At 32.1% G+C, this 22,007-nt stretch overlaps 1 protein-coding gene across 5 annotated transcripts; it reads left to right on the forward strand.

Annotated features, from left to right (window-relative positions):
• Positions 1-8,753: 8,753 nt before the first annotated feature.
• LOC118061031 (ISWI chromatin-remodeling complex ATPase CHR11) lies at positions 8,754-17,238 on the forward strand. 5 transcript variants are annotated; one of them, XR_004689526.2, is made up of 26 exons: positions 8,754-9,065; positions 9,679-9,801; positions 9,897-10,003; positions 10,627-10,733; positions 11,226-11,323; positions 11,445-11,624; positions 11,762-11,983; positions 12,279-12,413; positions 12,547-12,829; positions 12,923-12,996; positions 13,147-13,367; positions 13,456-13,543; positions 13,624-13,717; positions 13,794-13,982; positions 14,095-14,126; positions 14,262-14,338; positions 14,426-14,515; positions 14,606-14,675; positions 14,789-14,843; positions 14,926-14,984; positions 15,058-15,223; positions 15,636-15,814; positions 15,922-16,137; positions 16,311-16,412; positions 16,560-16,650; positions 16,778-16,805. XR_004689526.2 is itself a non-coding variant. In XM_035074382.2 (25 exons), the coding sequence occupies exons 1-25, from the start codon at positions 8,877-8,879 to the stop codon at positions 16,575-16,577; spliced, it is 3,165 nt and encodes a 1,054-aa protein (XP_034930273.1). In that variant the 5' UTR covers positions 8,754-8,876; the 3' UTR covers positions 16,578-16,805. The 5 variants fall into 5 exon arrangements, 3 of the variants coding, with proteins under 3 accessions (XP_034930273.1, XP_034930271.1, XP_073267084.1); XR_004689525.2 differs by lacking the exon at positions 16,778-16,805 and adding an exon at positions 16,879-17,238 and having other exon boundaries at positions 8,755-9,065; positions 16,560-16,737; XM_035074382.2 differs by having other exon boundaries at positions 8,754-9,056; positions 16,560-16,805.
• Positions 17,239-22,007: the final 4,769 nt, after the last annotated feature.

Below are 22,007 nucleotides of genomic sequence, written 5' to 3' on the forward strand. Positions count from 1 at the left end.
AGACTATAAATACTTCATTTTTTTCTCTTTTAGCCGTGAGCTTGAAACAAAGAGAGGGGGAAGAATTGTGTGATTTTTCTACTTAAATTCTCATTGATTGCACTAATTAAAGTGAGTAATTAGAGTGATTAGCTTAATTAAATACCAAGAGGAGGTTGATTTTAATGTGGTGAGTGCATTGGAGGAAGGATTTCAATTTAGGGTTTGAAGAGGGAGAAGAAGAAAACTTGATTTTCTTGCATTCTTTCCTTAAATCCTTATGAAAGTGAGGTAAATCACATGCTCCAAATTATTAATTCCTTTAATTTTATGTTTGATGAAGGATTATGCAAACTTATGATTATGTGAAGTTGTGGATTTATGTTATAATTTATAGGAATAATACAAATTATGTTTGAACCATGTTAGAAAGCATGAATTATGATTGGGTAAGTGTTTAATTTTAAATAAAAGAAACAAAAATTAATTTTCCCCATCTTAATTGAATATTTAGCCAAAAGAGGAATAATTTAGGGGATTTGAGGTTTAATACAATTGTTTGGAAAATATAGGAAGATGAAAGTTTATAAGTGTTATTATATGAATAGAGTAAGAATTTTTCAAAGAGAAAAGAAAAATCTTAACTTCCTTTGTAAACCCCAGGAAAAATAATAAATAAATAAAAGTGAAGAAATTCATGCATATGGTTAAATAAAAACAGAAATTAAAAAAAATTTTAAATATAAATTTTTGGGCAAAATAATTTGAGACATTATAATAAACCCAATACTGTTGAGGGTTGGATGTAATTGAAAAAAAAAAGATACACTTAAAGCGAAAAAGGGGCCTAAATGCAAATAAGAGAAAATATAAATATAAATACTCTCTCCTCACCAAAACAAAATCTGTAGGAACTATAAGGAGAGAAGATAAGGAGTTTTGTACCCATTATTGAGAAATCAAGAGAGAAACTGTAAATCCCGAGAAAAAAATAAAAATCAAGGCTGAATAAACTAAAACTAGAAAGAAGTGAGGGCAAAATAAATACACTTAAAGAAGATGGGGCCTAAATGCAAATAAGAATAATTATAGAGCATAAGTACTCCTTTTGTCACAAAAAAAAACAGATCTGGAGATAACGTAAAAAAAAAAAAAGAGGGAGTTTTATGTTCATTTTTACAAACCATCCAAGATTAATTAGGTAAAATAAAACACTGGTGGGAAATGGGTAAACAAGAAGAGAAGAGGGAAGGGTCGGCTGCCATTAAAAAGAAAAAAAAAAAGAGGGATCAAAAACTTTGATCGTTTCAAGGTATTTTAAACCTGTTTTTATGAAGTCATTTCAATTGATGCCTGGAAAATCTATAGATTTTAGTTCTTAGACTTAAATTGAGGAAAAAGTATGAGTTACTAAATTAAAGAACTTCTAAATGGAAAGGCCGACGAATCTAGACAGTTTCGTCTCTTGATTTTCAAGAGATTTCGGTAAGAGGATGAAAGAATTAGGATCAGATTCTTTACAGAAATTATAGTTTTGAATGTTGGATAATCAATGAAATGAATTTCGTTTTCACCAAATGAGACAGACAGTTCAAAAATTGAGACAGAAAAAACAGTAACAGTTCAAAAATTGTTCAAAAATGAGATTAACAGTTCAAAATTAATTTAATGACATAGACAGTAACAGTTCGATTTTAAGTAAATAGTTCATGTTTGATGAAAGAAAGTATTGGTTGTTGATATGTTTATAATAAACATATCCGTGAGTGAGAAGAACTTATGGGACAAAACTTGTGAATTTCAGTGAGGGATAGGGAGGAGTAGCAGGGAATTAGAGTTCAGGTAGGTGAATCGCACCTATACTTCCTAGTTAATTTCCATGATTTATTTATGAGTAAGACCAGATTTGAATGTTAGCTAACCAAGGAAACTGGTCTTACTCAATTTGGAGATGTAGAACTCCAGTTATAGGTTACCAACTGAGACTGGAGTCGTGACTGATTATGTAGGGTAGTAGGACTAATTAGTAAATGAATAGTTTTGACTATTTTGGAGGCAAAATTGGGTTCTCCTCCCTTCAAATAATTAGTAGTCTCGTGTCTTAGCTTTTTAACGAGATCAATCTCACTTAAAATGAAGTTTTAGAACTTTAGATATATTTAAAAATTTGATAAGTGTTCAGATAGTAATAGTTGGAAGTCAAACAGTAACAGTTCAAAGTTAGACAATAACAGTTGGAAATTGGACAGTAATAGTAGACTTTCATTTGAATACTATAAATAAGAATATAAAAGTCATACGAACGCTTACACATTGAGATACTAACTTTGAAAATATACATGAGATATGTATGTATGTTATTATGAGGAAATGAACATGCATAGAAAGTAACATATGAGTAATGGATGAATATGAATTCTCTATAATATCGGCTTGAAAGAATCATAACCAAAAAACAAAACTTCCTTGTGATTCAAGAAGAGCAACCAAGATTGGATCTTATGTTAGAGGAGGTCGCGAGATAGGTGAAACATGTGCGTAATTTTCCTCCTATTTGCACTTATATAATTTAAAATTCGTTTGGTGAATGCAATTACAATAAATGTCATGTTCAATGTAAATAAAATCTAGCGTAAATACAAGATTAGCTTTGGCTAATGGCATTCGTGATAGGATTGCTGGGATGTGAACTACAAGATTAGCTTCGGCTAATGGCATCCGTGATAGGATTGTCGGGATATGAACTACAAGATTTGCTTCAGCTAATCTTGGCATCCGTGATAGGATTGCCAGGAAATGGATTACAAGATTAGACCTTACAAGGTCACCCAATTTATGCAAGTAAATAAGATTATTCAATTAAGAATATACAAATAAGTGTTAATTGGGTTTAAAAGATTTATAAGCAAAATATAAGTTCCCTGTTAGAATTCTTATGGTTCGATAGAAAGTTAATACTTCATTCGCATTTATTACATGAGCATACATATATTTTTTATCAACATAATGGTATATTTATTTATGTAACAGGTTCATCAAACATCCAGGAAAATCATTAGTTTAGGACTTTACTTTGTGAAGCTTATGTAAATATTTAACTTAAACAAAAAGGAATTAACATGTTTATGTAGTATATTTTTGTGTAAACCTTGATGTATTTATAAAAGTTTAGCTTGGCATTTAGTATTTTTGTTATCTTGATCTAACCTTTTTGAAATATTTAGGAATATTTATTATGTTGTAAATACTTTCTTTGCATGTTAGTATTCCTTTTCTCTTAAATTTTATGATATGATGTTTGGACTTTGTTCATATTGATCTTACTCGTAGGATATATATATTGTGTGGAATTATGAGGTTTGATATAAGGTCCGGAATTATGAGACCTTGTGATGATGGGTTGATTGAGAAAATTGATAGTAGTCAATAACTTGGCATGTCCTAAATGCAAAAGAAAACTCTGCCGAATTTTTGAAAAAAAAAAAAAATTTCACCCTAAAATAAAGAGGATATGTTGTGAACTTTTAACATTGATTGATTCGTACAGTTGGACTGTTACATCCTTCCCTAGGTTGTTTTTGGCTAAATGGAGAAGAAAAATTAGAGAATGGAGTTTAAATAATATTATTGATGAATCTTACTAAATTGAAGACAATTGATGTTCATAGGTTAAATTGAATAGGGACTTTTATGAAAAAATAAGTAAATGTTTCAAAAAGAGGGGTTTTATCCTCCTTGAATTAAAAGTCAATTAAACTTAATTAAGGGTGTTGGATTTAATCAAAGAAAATGTAATGGGTTTTAGAATTTTACCAGTTCAAATGAATGAACAATGACAAAGTAAATTTTGTTGGTATAGAGGAGGCTACTAATCAGCAACAAGGGACCTCTTTACGCACACAGACACCAAGTAGGTGTTCGACACCTTGGAGTAATTAATTAGTTTATATTTTATTTTATTTTATTGTTGTAGAAGGAATTTTATAAATTGTAAACTCTAGTACTGGTTAGTGGTGAATGGGCAAGCCTTAAAGATTATTTCCTGATTACTGGAATTTATACCTGGTTGAATGGCCATATTAAGAAAATTAATTTACAAATTAATAGGATAATTACTTGATGTAAAATAGATTAATTGTAAAACTTTGAAGTTAAATATGCTGGTTTGTGGGAGACACTCTTGGTATTTTTATTTTAGTAGATTTATCGCTATGTTTAGAAGAGAGTTTATGAAATTAGAAATTTCAAAAAGAAAATAAGACAATTAATTCTATGATATGAAAGTCACTTTAATGTATATGAATAATTAGTCTTCAATCAATTACTTATTGAAATGTGCAATTGTTTTACTTATGTTTATTGCGATTATGTTTTTAGGTACATTACATCATCGATCTGGAAAGTAGATGCTTGGATAAATAATTTTGTTATGTAATTAATGTAATTGGAAAACACTAATATTTTGTTGTAATATACTTCAATATCTAAAATTGTAATATTTAACTTATTATCTTGTATATGATGTAATTTATAATGTTATTATTAAGTTAAATTATAGTTGGTTGTATGTATATTCGAGCACAAATTCTTAAAAAAAAAAAAAAAAGACGATGCATGTTAAGCATTTATTAGTTTTATTATAGTGTCCTATATAAAATAGAATTGAGATATTGAAATATGCTTGAGTTTTTGAAGTCCAAATGATGGGACAAATATTGTGATTGTTGTTACAGGTTGAGAAATGATTGAGTCGATAACTTGGTATCTAAAGAATACAAAGGAAACTCTGCCAAAATTTCAAGAATACACACACACACAAGTTGAGACTGTTACAAAACCACTCTTTATACCCCTCCATCTTCTTTTATCTTCTTATTCTTCTTATTCTTCTTCTTCTTCTTCTTCTTCTTTTATAAATTAACCTAATTTATAAACATGTATACCAATTCTATTCAATTCAAGAACAATTCATGTATTCAAACCACCCTAACATCAAGAACTCACCTTCACATAATACCAATTCTACTCAATCCAAGAACAAACATGAAAAACAATACAATGGATCATCATGGAGAGTATTTTTACCCTTAAGGAATGAAGAATCTAGAGCCAAAATAAGTTGAATCAAGTTCTCCTTCATGCTTCCCTCTAAGCTTAAAATTTCCTTCTTTAAAAGCACGCTTAAAATCTTTAAACTCCTTGTAGGCTCCTTAATATATCAAACCTTATTTTTAATTACTTAACACTCTGTCTATCTTACACTTTTTTATTTTTAATTTTCAAGTAATTTCCATTAAAAATGTCAAAAGCCCTCTTTTCACATTTTCTTCTCTTGGCTGCCTGCACACTCTCTCTTTTTCCTCTTTTTTTTTTTTTCCATTGCTGGCAGCTTATAAAGAGGGTTGTTTTGGGTAAATTTTTAATTTGCTCCCTAAAGAAATTTCTAAACACTCATTTATGCTATTTGTTCTTTTATTTGAAAAAAAATCTTATCATACTCTAAAACTTCTGAAACTTTAACCTAAGTTAAAATAATATTTTTAGTTATTTTTGTTTGATTTTAGAGTGTTTCGTATGTTTCTCAATGAGTTTATCTAGAATTTTTGGTATCTTTGATATTTATTTAATTCTTGGGAAATAAATGTGCTTTTAGGTATTTAACTATTGGATTAAGATGAATTTGAGATCATATGAAGAGGCAAACAATGGGCTGAGTTTAGAGTTAAAATTCAAGTTGGTCAATTCTAGTCAAGCCTGAGCACTGATTGGTTTTCAGGTTGTAACTGGAGTTATATAACTCCATTTTGTGCTTTATTTACCTTTCTAAAAAGCTGTAACATAGGCCTGTAATTCATATGAAGATAGAAGAACTAGTTTTGTTGTTTTGAAGCCTAAAAAATGAGTTGAAATATGAAGTCAGAATCAATTTAGGACTCTTAGCAACCTAAATACTATTTTGGTCTTTAGCCCATATCTAGAGTTTTGAATGTCGAACAATTGCAAGATCCGTTGGGTTGGAAAGAAAATTTGATTCTCTATAGTTGTTTCCAAATTAGAGAATTTGCAATTCTCACATTTTTTGCCTCCAAAACTAGCCCGCAATATAAGACAAAAAATCTAATAGATTCTTTAGGAGATAAAGAAAGTGATTTCCTTTCCTTTAAAGAATAAAGCCAAGGATAATAAACTCGAGAGGGTGGTAGCTATGAGTTTTATGATTGAGACCCTAGATAGCACAACAAGGGAAAGAAAATGATATCTTGATAGAATCGATCAGAACGGAAAAAGGTGGAAGCATCCAAGGAAGAGAAGTCTTGAAGAAATTTTGCCTGCATCATAAGAGTCTTCTCTTTATCCCTTTTCTCTTCAACATGTTAAACTTCAAAATTTATTTTGTTTTATTTAGATTAAATATGAACTAATTTTCTTTTCTAGGCTATGATGTAGCCTAACCATGATGTGATAATTTTAGTATTCAATGTTATCTCAAGTTTAGTTATTTAATGTTGAGTATTTATCACTAGTTTTAATGCTTTTGAATATCTGGCAAATATTTGAAAGATTTGATGGTCATATTAGCATCGAAAGGTGATGTATGATGTTTGCTTCCAATGATGAATGCCATAAATTTAGTGAAAACTAGAAATAGAAAAATGTGATTTGTGTAGTTATTGTTGAGAGAATCCATGGAACTTAAGGTGTTTTCATGTAATTAAATTCATATAGAGATATGGTTGGTTAATATATGAAAGTAATTTCAATAATGCTCGAGATAGGTTGATGGTTAGGGTAGGGATTCTCAACTATCAACATGAATATTTATTCTCGAGTAACGTCATTTAATGTTTTATTCTTGAATGGTTATAGTGAAATCGGATGTCCGAGTATTCTACATTATCATGTTCAATTTGTTCTATTTTAGTACACATTCTTTGTTCTTGCTTTTATTATTATTGTTGTTGTTGTTATTATTATTATTATAATTATCATATCTTCAATCGATTTCTAAATACAATTAAACTAATAAATTTTGGTAATTAATTGATAAATCAATATCTGTGGGTTCGATACTTTACTTTACACTTTACTACTTGTTTGATTTCATACACTTGTAAATTCTTGATATTAGTATGCTTGAAGTTTCCATTATAATCCAGTAGGCCTGTAGCTTTTATTACCAAAAAACCCAAAAAATACCAAAAAAATATATGAGTTCATATTCTTAAATCAAGGAACTATCGTGCATGTTTGTAATAAATTGAAGAATAATCCAATAAATATAAGTTCATTGATCTGAGCTGTTAAGTTATCTTATACATTCAAAACATTCAAAGTTTAAAATTTTCTTTTTAAGTATAATAAGATCATGAAATTTCAAATTTACATTTGAGAGACATCGTTACAAGTTTGAAATTATAATCTAATATACAAATAATGTAGGGTTCAAGTATGGAGTTTATATCTTTAATATCAAATTTTAAAATTCAAAGTTATTTTAATTAAAGCAAGCAAGCACAAAAAAATCCAAAACAAACATACACATGCATAAATTAGAATATCGATCACATCTATTTGTTTTTTCAATTTTGCTTGGAAATTGTATGTATATAATATATGGCAAGTGAGATTTTTTTCTTTTTATTAATGTGGATGTTCAGGTTAGCTTGCACGCAGCTCGACTAATTTCACGAGCCTTGAAGTTAACGACCATACTGTAAGCCTCTAGTGGCTCTAAGAGGACTCAAACTTATAATCATTGAAAAGCAAATCCAAGACCTGACCATTTAAATTACTCCTTAGGGTTTGACAAATGGGATTGTAACTACTTGTGTATATAATCATTCATGCATTGTCTATAGTCTAGTCAGTAAAAAAAGTAATTTGAGGTAGCTTGTGATGATTTCAAAAGGTGCCCTTTTTTTTAACAGATAAATTTGCATGTATTATGATTTTGATTACTTATTATTTTTAAATTTGTTGTTTAAGCTAAGGGTTCACAACGCATAATATTTTTTTTTTAATTTGAAATATTATGACAAATTCATCTTTGATATAAAAATAGAAATAAATTATTTTTTTTACATCTTGAAATGCCAAAAAAAATAATTTACTTAAAATGCATATCTTCTAAGTTTCACACACTATTAGGATAACAAAACGATCAAGGCAAGTTAAAATCTTGGGTATTTGAATTCCAAATTAACACTTGTAGCATTTTGTAAAGTAGTTAAATCTGTTATTTGATCGTTTTGATAGGATAATGTTAAAAATAAAATTAAAAAATATTATTTTAATATATTTTAAAATAAAAAATATTTTAAAAACTAAACACTATTATACTTTTAAATATCTTAAAATGAGATATTCTTGCCCCAAGTTACCCCATACATACATACATACATATACATATATATAATTAGTTGCATACAAAGATTCTATATGGAACTTGAAAGGTTTAAAAATATATTAAAATAATATTTTTTTTATTTTTAAAAATTTATTTTTATATAAGTACATTAAAATAATTTAAAATAATAAAAAAATTAATTTTTTTTTAAAGATTGTTTTTTGTTTTAAAAACTAAACTGGACAAAACTGTGTTTGGGCACTAAAAGGTACGAGCCCACAAACCTAACTGTTGAGCCACCATGGGCTAACCAGCCTTCACGCAGGAGGGAAATCACGATTCCCCAATAAAGGCGGGAAATCACCAACCTCAAAACTCCTAATATAAATAAAAAAATAAAAAGCCCACATAAATAGATTACCGAACCTGCCCTCGACCCCTTCATTTTGCTGCTTTCAAAATTCGCTTCCAAAAATCCACGACACGCACTTCCCTCTCTCTAAAAATTTAGAAACCCCCAATCTAAGAGAAAGAGAAGAACATATTTCACATGGCGAAACCCTCGAAGAAACGAACGTCGTCGGACGAGGCGATGTCATCGGAGGAAGAGCCACTCAACGAGCAGATCAACGAAGAGGAAGACGAGGAGGAGATCGAGGAGGTGGCTCGCTCAGTTGATTCCGATGACGATGAGGCCGTTGGAGATGCTGAAGGTGATGAAGGCGAGGAGGTTGATGAAGTAATTTACGGTCTTGCCATTCTAAATTGTTGATAGTTTGTTGTGTGTTTGGATCTAGTTAGGGTTTTGGTGTTTTTAAGGAGCTTTGTTGGTTTAACATTGGTTTGATACTGAGAAATTTGTAGACTGAATAGAGACGAGACTTGAAAATTTGTTAAATTAGGCTTCGAAAGGAGGAGGTACTGAGAACTTAGCGACGTAATGTGTTGCCGTGCTGAACGAAGGGGTGATTCTGCATTTTTGCTGTGATAATGTACTGTTTGACGAGTCTCGGTGGAAACTGAAGGAAAGAAAGTGAAGTAGGGGAACTGTTAGTTATGGTTTTTGTTCTGGTGGATGCTTAAATGTTCATGAAAAAGCTTAATTTAGCTACGTAGACTCACATGCATTGTTTTGGCCAGGCCTTTTTCTGTAGGGTTTCCTGATTTGACGATGGCATTTTGGGCTTTGATTGTTCTGAAATTATTGTGAACCGTGTTGGTTTGCCTTTTGAATTCCTCTGCGGGTGTTTTGGTGTATGTTTTCAATGCGACGTGTATTTGTACTGAGTTTGCTGACCTTTGATTTTTTTGCATATTTTTTGATATTTTTGTGTGCATAATTTGAACTGTAGGAAGGAACCAGCAATGAAATTAGCAAGCGTGAAAAGGAGAGACTCAAAGAAATGCAAAAATTGAAGAAACATAAGATTCAGGAGATATTGGATCAACAAAATGCTGCTATAGATGCTGATATAGTATGTTTGGTTTTCAAGAATGGCTTCTGCAATGTGTTGCTTGTAGAATATGAAAAAGATGTTGGGCAAGTTTACTGAAGTTAGTTTAATTGCAGAATAACAAGGGGAAGGGACGCTTGAAATATTTACTGCAGCAAACTGAGTTGTTTGCTCACTTTGCTAAACATGATCAATCAGCATCCCAGAAGAAGGCTAAGGGAAGGTTTGACTGTTATTTGTTTGAAGATCCCTTTCTAAATAAATTGAATACTGTAGTTGCTTGATTATACTTTTGCTGACAATTCCTCTCGTAAATAAGTTTATGTTGTTAATTGCTTGTTGGAAACTTTTCCATTTTTGAGTATCAATTATCAACTGTGCATGACTCAATTAGTTGTTTCTTAATAAGAATGATGATTTTTTTCAGAAACTTTTATTGTGAGGGCTTTTTGAAAATCATAGTAAGCTAGGTTTTTTTATGTCAGACCAAGTAGCACAGGATGAGCTGCGTGCACATTTTCTTGCCTTCATAGTTAATAAAAGGCTGGGGTGTGAGGTGAAGGGCATGCATCAATATGTAGCAGACAATGATCTTCATTCATTGTCTTGCTAGATTACTAAGATACAGGATTTTATTAATTGTTTTCTTATCAAGCTCAGCAAAGTTTGTTTAATGTGCATTTCATGCTTAATTCAATTTTTCATGCAACTCATGTAGGAGCTTGATTTGACTGAACCACTTCTATACTCTGAATTCACTATGTGTGCTTGCTGGTAAGGCTAAAAGTACTGGTCATGTTCAGTGCATCTAACTGCAATTTACTTTGGTTTCATAATTTTATCTAGGGGTCGACATGCCTCAAAAGTAACTGAAGAGGAGGAAGATGAAGAATACCTGAAGGAGGAAGAGGATGGTTTATCAGGAAACACACGGCTGGTGGCACAACCATCTTGTAATGTCCTTGTATATGTACTCTTCTGATGCATGCACGCACGCACATGCATCTCCCTGACTGACTGTTAGATTAAGTGTAGAATTGTAAATTTCTTTGCTATTAATTTGGATCCAAGTACTTTCTCTTTGCTGCTGTTTGCATACACACACGTTTGATGTATCATGAATCAGTGCATTTATGGATTCACTTGTATTTATTTATTTATACTGTTTTTCTACTGTCATCCTTTTTTAGCAGGCTCATTGATATTTCTTACCTATTCCATTTTTGTCAAAGCTAACCAGAGATTTGATCCTATAAACCTACTGATCATCCTTAGCTTTACATGTACACAAATTAATGCTAGTTGAAGAATAACATGCATCGTTATTGATGTTTGCCTGGCTTGTCACATATCCTCATGACACTGAAATATTTACATTTGATGTGACTGTTTTGGGGTAGCCTGATCTTGGAGGCTAAAATTCATTTTTATTCTTTTTTCTGCAGGTATTCAGGGAAAGATGAGGGATTACCAACTTGCTGGATTGAACTGGCTTATAAGGCTGTATGAGAATGGTATAAATGGAATCCTTGCAGATGAAATGGTACGCGCAAAACAAGAAATGGTCTTAGCTTTATTTTAGTTTAAAAGTGCATTGGTTTTTGTCCTCTTTGAGTTTCAGGTGATTTATTTGCTACTAAACACATCTTCATTTTGCAATCTAGGGCCTTGGCAAAACCTTACAAACAATCTCTTTATTGGGCTATCTGCATGAATTTAGAGGAATCACTGGTCCTCATATGGTGGTTGCTCCAAAATCTACACTTGGTAACTGGATGAATGAAATTCGTCGTTTTTGTCCAGTTTTACGTGCTATCAAGTTTCTTGGCAATCCTGATGAAAGAGTAAGTTGCATTAAGTATGTTTTACTGATTTTTTTGCTGCATGATTTTCGTTTTGAAAAAAAAAAAAAAATCTCAATGCACGCATTGATGGATAATTCTTTACTGTATGCATTTTTTCATACTGTATTTTTTCTCAGAAACATATACGGGAGGAGCTACTGGTTGCTGGGAAATTTGATGTCTGTGTTACGAGTTTTGAAATGGCCATCAAAGAGAAGTCTATCTTGCGTCGCTTCAGTTGGCGGTATATTATCATTGATGAAGCGCATCGGATTAAGAATGAAAATTCTCTCCTTTCAAAAACAATGAGGCTTTATAACACCAATTACCGCCTCCTCATTACTGGTACTCCACTTCAGGTATATGCTTGGATCTTTAATGACATGAAAAGTTACCAAGTTGGGATGCATGGGTACTTGTAGAAAAACTGATCTGTATATGTAATATCTGTACATTTGATCTGAAAGAGGTTGGCTGTGATGCTTGCTGAAGATTTCTTTAACTTCATTGAGTTTGATAAATTGTTTTTGGGTGGCATGGGGCTGCACTGAAGTTTACTGTGTTTGTTTGTATTATCTTATGGCTGTAAAAATATAATATTCTGTATAGTTGCTCTTATAAAAATATAATATTTCTTGCATTTTTGATGTGCAGAACAATCTTCATGAACTCTGGGCTCTTCTCAACTTTCTTCTGCCAGAGATTTTTAGCTCAGCTGAAACTTTTGATGAATGGTTTCAAATTTCTGCTGAAAATGACCAGCAGGAAGTTGTTCAACAACTGCACAAGGTAAGCACATTGCCTTCTTAGGTTGAGCCTGAAAAGCTCTCAATTGTTTTTGTAAAAATATTCGGATTCTAATTATTTTGCCACAATGAGGTGTCATCTGATATTTTGATTCCATGGATTCTGCATTTCTAAGGTCCTTCGGCCATTTCTTCTCCGAAGATTGAAATCAGATGTTGAGAAAGGTTTGCCTCCCAAGAAGGAAACCATACTGAAGGTTGGAATGTCCCAGATGCAGAAACAGTACTACAGGGCCTTACTGCAGAAAGATCTTGAAGTTGTTAATGCTGGTGGAGAACGGAAGCGTCTTTTGAACATAGCAATGCAGCTTCGCAAATGCTGTAATCATCCATATCTTTTCCAGGGTGCTGAGCCTGGTCCACCTTACACTACAGGAGAGCATCTTGTTACCAATGCTGGTAAACTTCACCTTCTGGTGGATACAATGTTTTTTGGGTTTGTGTTCATAATTTTGTAGTAGAAATCAGTCTTTTGCATTCTTCCTTTTCCAGGTAAGATGGTTTTGTTGGATAAGTTACTTCCTAAGCTAAAAGAGAGGGATTCCAGGGTCTTAATTTTTTCACAGGTGAGTTGTTGATAGCTATGGTTGGCTGGATAGCTAAGATTGTTATTCTGTGTACACCAGCATTTGAAATGTCCCTCAGTAACCTTTTGGTTATGTTACAGTTCAATTGCTTAATCACTGATCTTGCAATTGGTTTTGCCTTTAATGCAGATGACAAGGTTGCTTGACATTCTTGAAGACTATTTAATTTTTAGTGGGCATCAGTATTGTCGGATTGATGGGAATACTGGCGGAGAAGATCGTGATGCTTCCATCGATGCCTTTAACAGGCCAGGAAGTGAGAAATTTTGCTTCTTGTTGTCAACAAGAGCTGGAGGTCTGGGTATCAATCTTGCTACTGCAGATGTTGTCATTCTTTATGACAGTGACTGGTGAGGCTCTTGCTGCCTCTCTTAGCTGCATCTGCCCTTTTTTTCCTTGTCTTGTCTGGGTTGTTGATGCTGGGGGTTCTTATTGTAGGAACCCACAAGTTGATTTGCAAGCTCAGGACCGTGCTCATAGGATTGGTCAAAAGAAAGAAGTCCAAGTGTTCCGATTTTGCACAGAGGTCTGCATTTGATCTTTGATGTGCTAAGGTAGAAGCTAATCTGTGTTGTTTTTTTCTCATTATGGTTGATTGTGAAACAGTATACGATTGAGGAAAAAGTGATTGAGAGGGCTTATAAGAAGCTTGCACTTGATGCTTTAGTGATCCAACAAGGAAGATTAGCAGAGCAGAAAAGTAAGTTGCATTTGCATTTTGAGCTCTTATCTGTATTTGTGTGCGCAACATTTTGACTCCTTTCTCTTTCATACAGCTGTTAATAAAGATGAGCTGCTTCAAATGGTGAGGTTTGGGGCTGAGATGGTTTTCAGCTCAAAGGATAGTACGATTACAGATGAGGACATTGACAGAATCATTGCTAAGGGAGAAGAGGCAACAGCTGAGCTCGATGCCAAGATGAAGAAATTCACTGAAGATGCAATCAAATTTAAAATGGATGACAGTATGTGAATCCACATATTGAATTTTTTTGGCAGTTTGTGTATTTATCTGCCTAGTGATTGGAATGTTAGCTTACACGTAATAGTGCTGATATTTTATCTGGTTTCTGGCAGATGCTGAATTATATGATTTTGATGATGATAAGGTAGGTGCACTTCTTCCATTTTTCTTTTGCATTGGAGGATATCCTGTTTGATCTCAATTTTACCAGTTTAACTTCAAGGCTTGTTTTCATAACCCTATGATCTCAGTGCTTGTATTTTGTTTCTTATTGATGAAGGATGAAAACAAGTTCGACTTTGAGAAAATTGTCGGTGAGAACTGGATTGAACCTCCAAAGAGGGAGCGGAAGCGCAAGTAAGCTTCCCTTTGCATTCTTCCATAATCTTTTTCAGTATATTGGTTCAACATTATATGATTTTTTGTAATCTTTCCTTCTACCAGTTACTCAGAATCTGAATACTTCAAGCAAACAATGCGTCAAGGTGGTCCGGCAAAACCAAAGGAACCTCGAATTCCTCGCATGCCTCAATTGTAATTGCTTCTGAAACTTGCTGATTTCTCATTGGAATGTATTGGAATTCTGAGATGCTGTGCTTGAATGTTCTTGTCTGCTGTTTTCAGGCATGATTTCCAGTTTTTCAACACACAGAGGCTTAGTGAGTTGTATGAAAAAGAAGTACGCTACCTCATGGTGGGTGCTGTCATTGATAATACCAGTTTTAATCTCTGCCCCTTGTTGCTTAGTTGTGCTTTTTGAGGTACTTGTGCTTCTTACTTATTTGGTTAGTTGTTACAAAATTTCAGCAAGCACATCAAAAGAATCAACTGAAAGATACAATTGATGTGGATGAACCTGAAGGTACTTTATATCAGTTGTGCTTCCTCCTCGTGTTGTCTTCCACATCATTTCACTAACTATTTACTGATTATTGGATATTTAGAGACAAGAGATCCATTGACTGCTGAGGAACTGGAAGAAAAAGAACGGCTTTTGGAAGAGGTGAATGGAATGTTTAAATGTTAATTAGATAATAATGGGTCTCCTTACTTACATTTCATCAGTGTAATTTCAGGGATTTTCCTCATGGAGTAGAAGAGACTTCAATACCTTTATCAGGGCTTGTGAAAAATATGGTCGAAATGACTTAAAAAGTATTGCTACTGAACTGGAAGGGAAAACAGAAGAGGAAGTTGAAAGATACGCTAAAGTTTTCAAAGAGCGATACAAAGAGTTAAATGGTAAGTGATCTCATTTTTGGTGGAATGATGTTGATTTAGTGGCTGTGGATGAAGTTCTCCTGGATTGAATTTCATACCTGTTAGAGTGGGGTCATATGGCATATGTATTGTTGGGTGCAAGGGTCCTTGGTAACAGAACTGGAAGCAAATAAAATGTCTGGAAATCGCTCATTTGGTTTGTTGTGACCTATTCTCTGAAAGTCTCAATTTTTGTCCACTTGCACTGGTTGTCTGTCCTGGTCACTGATGTACAAAAAAAGTTGTTGGAGCCATGCTTGATTGTTACTGGTTGCAGATGGGTCTGGTTTTGGTCAGGTTTATTATGTTGGATAACTTGAATTTTATTGTTTATTGGACCTTTAAAAAATTTCACCATCTTTCATTTCTCTCTCTAATTGTGGCATATGTACAGATTATGATAGGATCATCAAGAATATTGAAAGAGGGGAGGCCAGAATTTCTCGTAAAGATGAGATCATGAAAGCAATTGGGAAGAAATTGGATCGTTACAAGAATCCTTGGCTTGAATTGAAGATCCAGTATGGTCAGAACAAAGGGAAATTGTACAATGAAGAATGTGATCGTTTCATGGTGCATTTTTTTTTAATCATTTACTGTAAATGCCATACAAATAGCTTATTCTTTTTCTTGAATGTTGAACATCTTATGATTGAAATGGCTGTTTTTGCAATTCATAGATGTGCATGGTTCACAAGCTTGGATATGGGAACTGGGATGAGCTGAAAGTGGCTTTCCGTACATCACCTTTGTTTCGTTTTGATTGGTTTGTAAAGTCTCGGACAACTCAAGAACTTGCAAGGAGATGTGATACCTTAATTCGGTTGGTGGAGAAGGAAAACCAAGAACAAGATGAGAGGGAGAGACAGGCTCGGAAAGAAAAGAAGCTTGCCAAGGTTCTATTTATGATCCTCATTAGCCCAGTTTTATCCATCAGTGCCACACTTGCACACGAGTTATCATTTATTGTCTTGTTTTCAAACTCATCATGTTGGATTGCATGATTTATGTGGTTGGATTGTCTTTAATCATTTATGCTGACCAACTATTTTATTGCCATCATACACAGCAAAGCATGACCCTGTCGAAGCGTTCGATGGGAAGACAGACCGAGAGCCCTCCTTCCCAAAAGAAGCGGAAGCAGTTGTCAATGGATGATTACCTAACCACAGTAAGTTTCAATCCACATTTAATTCCCCTTTTTTTTTTTTGGTGGTTTGTTTTTTGTGAGAGGCGCTGCTGAATGGATGGAAAGGTTAGCTGTAGCTGATTTGTGTATTTGTGTTTTTTTTTTTTTTTTTTTTTCTTTTGTTTGCAGGGAAAAAGGAAGAAGTAATCCTGAGTATATATTATAGGATTTTGTGAGGGGGTACAAATCTCAACTATATTATTCTAGTAGTGGTATCATGGTGAGTACCCCTTCGTCGCTGTTAATCAGTCATCCCATGGTCTTGCTTGCGGAGAAGGCCAACAATAGATTTCGAGATGTATAAAATGTAAGAGTCAACTTTTGAACTATTATTATATTTATTGCAGCTAGTTCAATGGATTTATTGGGTGAACAGTTTAGATTTCGCCAGTCATTTCTTTGATATCTGAGATAATCCACTCAAGAACACCCTGCAATCAATTTCCAGTGAAGAAGGGCTCCAAAACTTCAACATTCCCACGTACGACATGAAATCATTGTGGATGATTTCTTCTTCTTCTATTCCTGAAGGCACAGAACCGATTTCTTGATGCTTGGAGTTCGAGCGCATGCGAAACTGAATAATGGGGTTTTGTAGTTAGGCATTTAGGTCACCCTATCCAGCCTCCTAACACAAAAATGCACCCTTTTCTTCTGTAAGCCCACCAGACTAAAGATCTGAGAGCGGTAAATGTGGGAAATATTTTTGAAGGGCAACTTGGTATCTGATTCGCTAGTTATTTGTGTTGGCATGTAGCCCGTCCTGCTGCAGTGTTAAACTTGCAATAAGACGCATGATACTATCTTGTAGGGGTGTTCAAAAAAAACCGATCAACCGATTAAACGAGAAAACCGAGAAAAAATTAACCGAAAAAAACCGAACCGATAAAAAAAACCGAATAAACCGATTAAAAAATTTAAAAAAACCACCCGGTTCGGTTCGGTTCCGGTTTTAAAAAGCTTAAACCGATTGAACCGGACTAAACCGAACCGGTTTAATTGAATCTAAAACAAAATATAAAACCTTTGCACCCGGCCCCCACTCCAATACCCGCCGGAATCTTTGCCAAAATCTTTGCACCCCACTCACCCTCCCCCTTCCCTTTTCCCCAAAACTTTTCCAACCCACTCACCCTTTCCCTTCCCTTTTCCCCAAAAGTTTTATTTTATTTTATTAGTTTCGGTTTTTCTGGTTTTTAAGGCTAAAAAACCGACCCGAACCGAACAAAATCGGTTCGGTTTGAACCGGTTTTCGGTTCGGTTCGGGTTATATTAACAAGAAATGATATTTTCCGGTTCGGTTGAATTTTTATGTTAAAACCGAACCGAACCGGACCGTGAACACCCCTACTATCTTGTTATGGTTTATAACAATTCCTCTATCATAAATATATGTAAATCCTGAAATACCATCTCATTTATGCTGAAAAGATAAATATAAATTTCTTAATGTTTTCATACATGCTATATATTTGAAATTTAATTTATTTTTATTATATTAAAGAATATATAGGAGTTAATATTAAAGAGCAAACATACAGTCAAAATTAATTAATTGAAGATCCTAAATAGAAGATATCAAAGAAAATCAAATTATCTTGTTTATATTTTATTTTGTTTTGTTTACTTATTCTTATGATATAATATTTGTGTAAAGTAACAACTATCAATTAACCAATACAATTATTTTCTATTCTATTTTTTCTACATTTATTATACATAATTACTTCAGAAGTTTTTTAAAAGGATACATCAAGCGAGTTGCTTTCTGAGCATCCAATCTTAACATTGATAATGAAATTAGAATGAAATTTAGGTATTTATAAATATATAAATTTGTAGTAGAAATAAATATTAAACGATATTTTTAATTATTACCTTCATAAAATATAAATAAATAAATAAAGGAAGCAAGGTTGCCCGAATTTTTTTTTAAAAAAAAAAAAGAAAGTGAAAATATATAACTTTCGGTCTGAAATTCAAATCACGTGATTGCTAATATGATGATCACTGGAGACTTACATGATCATTAATTTCAGGATCCGTGAAATTAGTTAAAATACATGTAAGTTGGCCCGGACATCCACGTTATTAATAAATAAATAAATAAAAGAAACAAGCCCTACCCAACAAATTATATAATTCCTTTGTCCCTAAATAAATATCTAACCTTTTATTTTTTATAGCTATCCATTCTAAATCAAGGAATAATTATTAAATCCACTTTACCATTTTTGTTTTTAAATTTTCTTAAAATATATATTTAAACATATCTTATCTTGATTTTTGGTTATTGGAATACTTGAAACGTTAGCCCGATAATCTCTATCAAAGTATTTGGGAAGAGTGGATTTTAAAAGGAAAGAAAAATATAGGAGGGACGTACGGATTCTATGTTTGAGTGGAATTAGAGGCGAAAGTTTTCTACAAGGACCTTATCATATTTGCTCTTCAAGTTGAAGAAATTGTTGAGTATATAAATTTTTTTATTATTAAATCTATTTCATAAAAATATGTGGGATTTGTATGAAAATAATTCATGGAAAAAGAAGAACAACTTCGAAGAATAATTTTTCCTCCAAATTGGAAAGAAAGCTACAATATAAAATATAAAATTAATTTCTACTTTTTTTTTTTTAATTTTACAAAATCAACTTTTTTCTTCCATTTTCATTGCTTCTAATTTCACCACTTCCAAACAAAATGTAAGAAAATCATTTTATCTTCTAGTATTTTCATTTCTATGCTTTCTTTCTTTTGATTTTCATTCCTTCTACTTTTCTTATTTTCCAAACATAAATGTAAAGCTTCAATTTTATGTTGTATAAATCCATAATACTTTATAAAGGCATCGTCAAGCCTTAAAATTACTTTGAATCATGTATAAATTATCAAAATCAATTCTTAATTTTTAAATTTAAGAGTTTTAGATCCAATTTTATTTTGTCAAAAACACCATGAATTCCTAAATTGATAAAAATCAACTATGTGGAATCCTAATCCTTTAGATGGTAGTAACTTTGCATGTTATTTTGAAGTATAATGATAATCATGTAAATAATTAAAATATTTTTTTTTTCATTTTGGTGTGCTAGCTTGAGGATATAAACTATTAGTAACATATAATTCCCAACATGTAAAGTGTAATTTATAAAAATATAGAATCATAATAAAAACATATCAAAATTATAAATTAGACTTTTTTTTGGAGGATTATAATATAAGTAGCAGTAAATATCGTATTTATTATTACATAAAAAGACTTTTTCATTTTGGGTACTATTATATTTCCACTTCATGATTAAGTAATTTATATTTGTTTATGATGCAGATAAAATGGTATTTGTTGTTCAATGTATGATATAAATATTGTGGTTATGATGATAATGATGATGATGTTTGTGGGATGGAAACTCAGGATGATTGGGTCGTGAGTGAGTTATTAGATATGAGATTTTGAAATATAAATAGGTAATACATCGATAACTTGGGATTTTCCGATATAGAGGAAAATTTTACCAAAATTTTGGTGGAAATTTCAGTAGACTATTATATGAAAACTATATATATATATATATATATATATTATATATATATATATATATATATATATATATATATATAAAATTTACCCGTATATTTCTTTTAGTACCAAATCACAAGAAAGTAACTTTAAACGTACATGAAAGCGTTAGGTGTTACAGTCCATGTCCTATAATTCAAGATAAGGCTTAAAGACACAAGTCCAAAGCCATGAAAGGTCATGGAGCTTGCCTGGGTATCCAAGATCCAAATAAAAGTTGTATATATTTAAACCAAATATATCATGTGATCTAATGCTGAATTGAATCTAAGATAATTGATTTGAGCGTTTAAAAGCCTTGATGACTCAACAAGTTTACAACACCAACAATCAAATTAGATTTAGAATGCCCATAGAATCTAATAAAACAACAACCTTAAACAAGAAACATGCTGATGAGTGTAAGTTTAACCACGGACGAGTGAATACGTTTCAAAACCAATTGGTGTAAGTTTAACCACGGACGAGTGAATACGTTTCAAAACCAATTGCCACTCTCAGATGTATTATTTTTTTGTTAGATTTGGTCTACTCACAATCAACTATGAGAATAAAATATACACATATTAAATTATAACATGTTATTTGATCTTGTGTCCTCATCAACTCACAAAACTCATAAATTAGACAGCTTTTGTGGTGACCTATTGTCACTTTGAACCTTTGTCTCCAATTCATCTAAAACTATTGACGGCACTTGAGAACTCTAACCTTGCATGATAACATCCGCATGGCTTAAGGCTATATAAATAGCCTTGAGCTCTAAGGTAAACATCCCTTTACAACGTTCTTTTTTATTAATAAAAAAACTAATTATATCTTCTTCCTTAAGCTTTGTAACGTATATAACATAACCTTATTCTAAAACTACATTTCTCCATCTAATAGAGAATTTATTTTGTAAATGTTCCTATCATCTAGCCCAACATTCTATACTTTAAGTGCATTTGAAAAATATTAAAAATTAAAACATTCTATACCGTTTGTTTTTATGTTTTAAAAATACTTTTCAAAAAAATTTAAATTTTATTTATTTATTTATTTGCTTCAAATTAATATTAAAAATAAATTTTTAAAAATATAAAAATATTTTTTTAATATTTTTTTAAATAAAAAGCATTTTGAAAAGTAATCAAAACTATACTCTAACCTTAAAAAAATCATGATCTTTGTGGGAATTTCAACAAACCTCATCAATCGTCCAGCTCAAATTGTATATGCTTTAATAACACTAAAGGTTATGGGAATGCCTAAAGAGCCATCTTAGTATGATGGTTTACCATGATAACAAAAGAGTGGAGAAGAAAGCTCTTTTAGTTGAGGCTTTTGTTTTATAAAGAAAGATAGCAACCTTTTAATCCTTATACATTCAAGAATTAGTCTTTCATAATAGAGGTGCTAGTTTTCTTTTTATTTTTGTGTTTCAAAAATGTTTTTGAAAAAATTTAAATTTATTTATTTTTTTACTTCAAATTAATATGTTTTTTGGTATTTTTAGATCATTTTGATGCACTGATGTCAAAAATAATTTTTAAAAAATAAAAAAAAAATATTTTGATACATTTTTAAATGAAAAACACTTTATACATTTCTAAATAAAAAACACTTTGAAAAACAGCTGCAATTATACCTTTAAACAGGAACGCCTTCAAATTCAACTGGCCAGAATCAAAGTTGAAAAACGGTTTTAAAACAGGACAGGAACAAGAAGCTTTCATTACAGAGAACAACTTCAATTGGCCAGGATTGCCACTCCCCAATTAAAACCTGTTCTGAAAACTCTCTTTTGATTTTTGGTTCTTCCTCAGGATAGAAAGATGCACACACAAACACACACACACACACACACACACACACACACACAGAGATAGTGTAGCCAGTTGCGCTTTGAGATGAGGTTATAGAATAAACAATACACGAAGGATTGGCTTGGAAAAAAAAATAAAAACACTTGTAAATCATTCTCGCGCCTGAAACATCCTACAATTCAATCC

Source organism: Populus alba, chromosome 8, assembly GCF_005239225.2.
Source record: "Populus alba chromosome 8, ASM523922v2, whole genome shotgun sequence".
NCBI classification, from domain to species: domain Eukaryota; kingdom Viridiplantae; phylum Streptophyta; class Magnoliopsida; order Malpighiales; family Salicaceae; genus Populus; species Populus alba.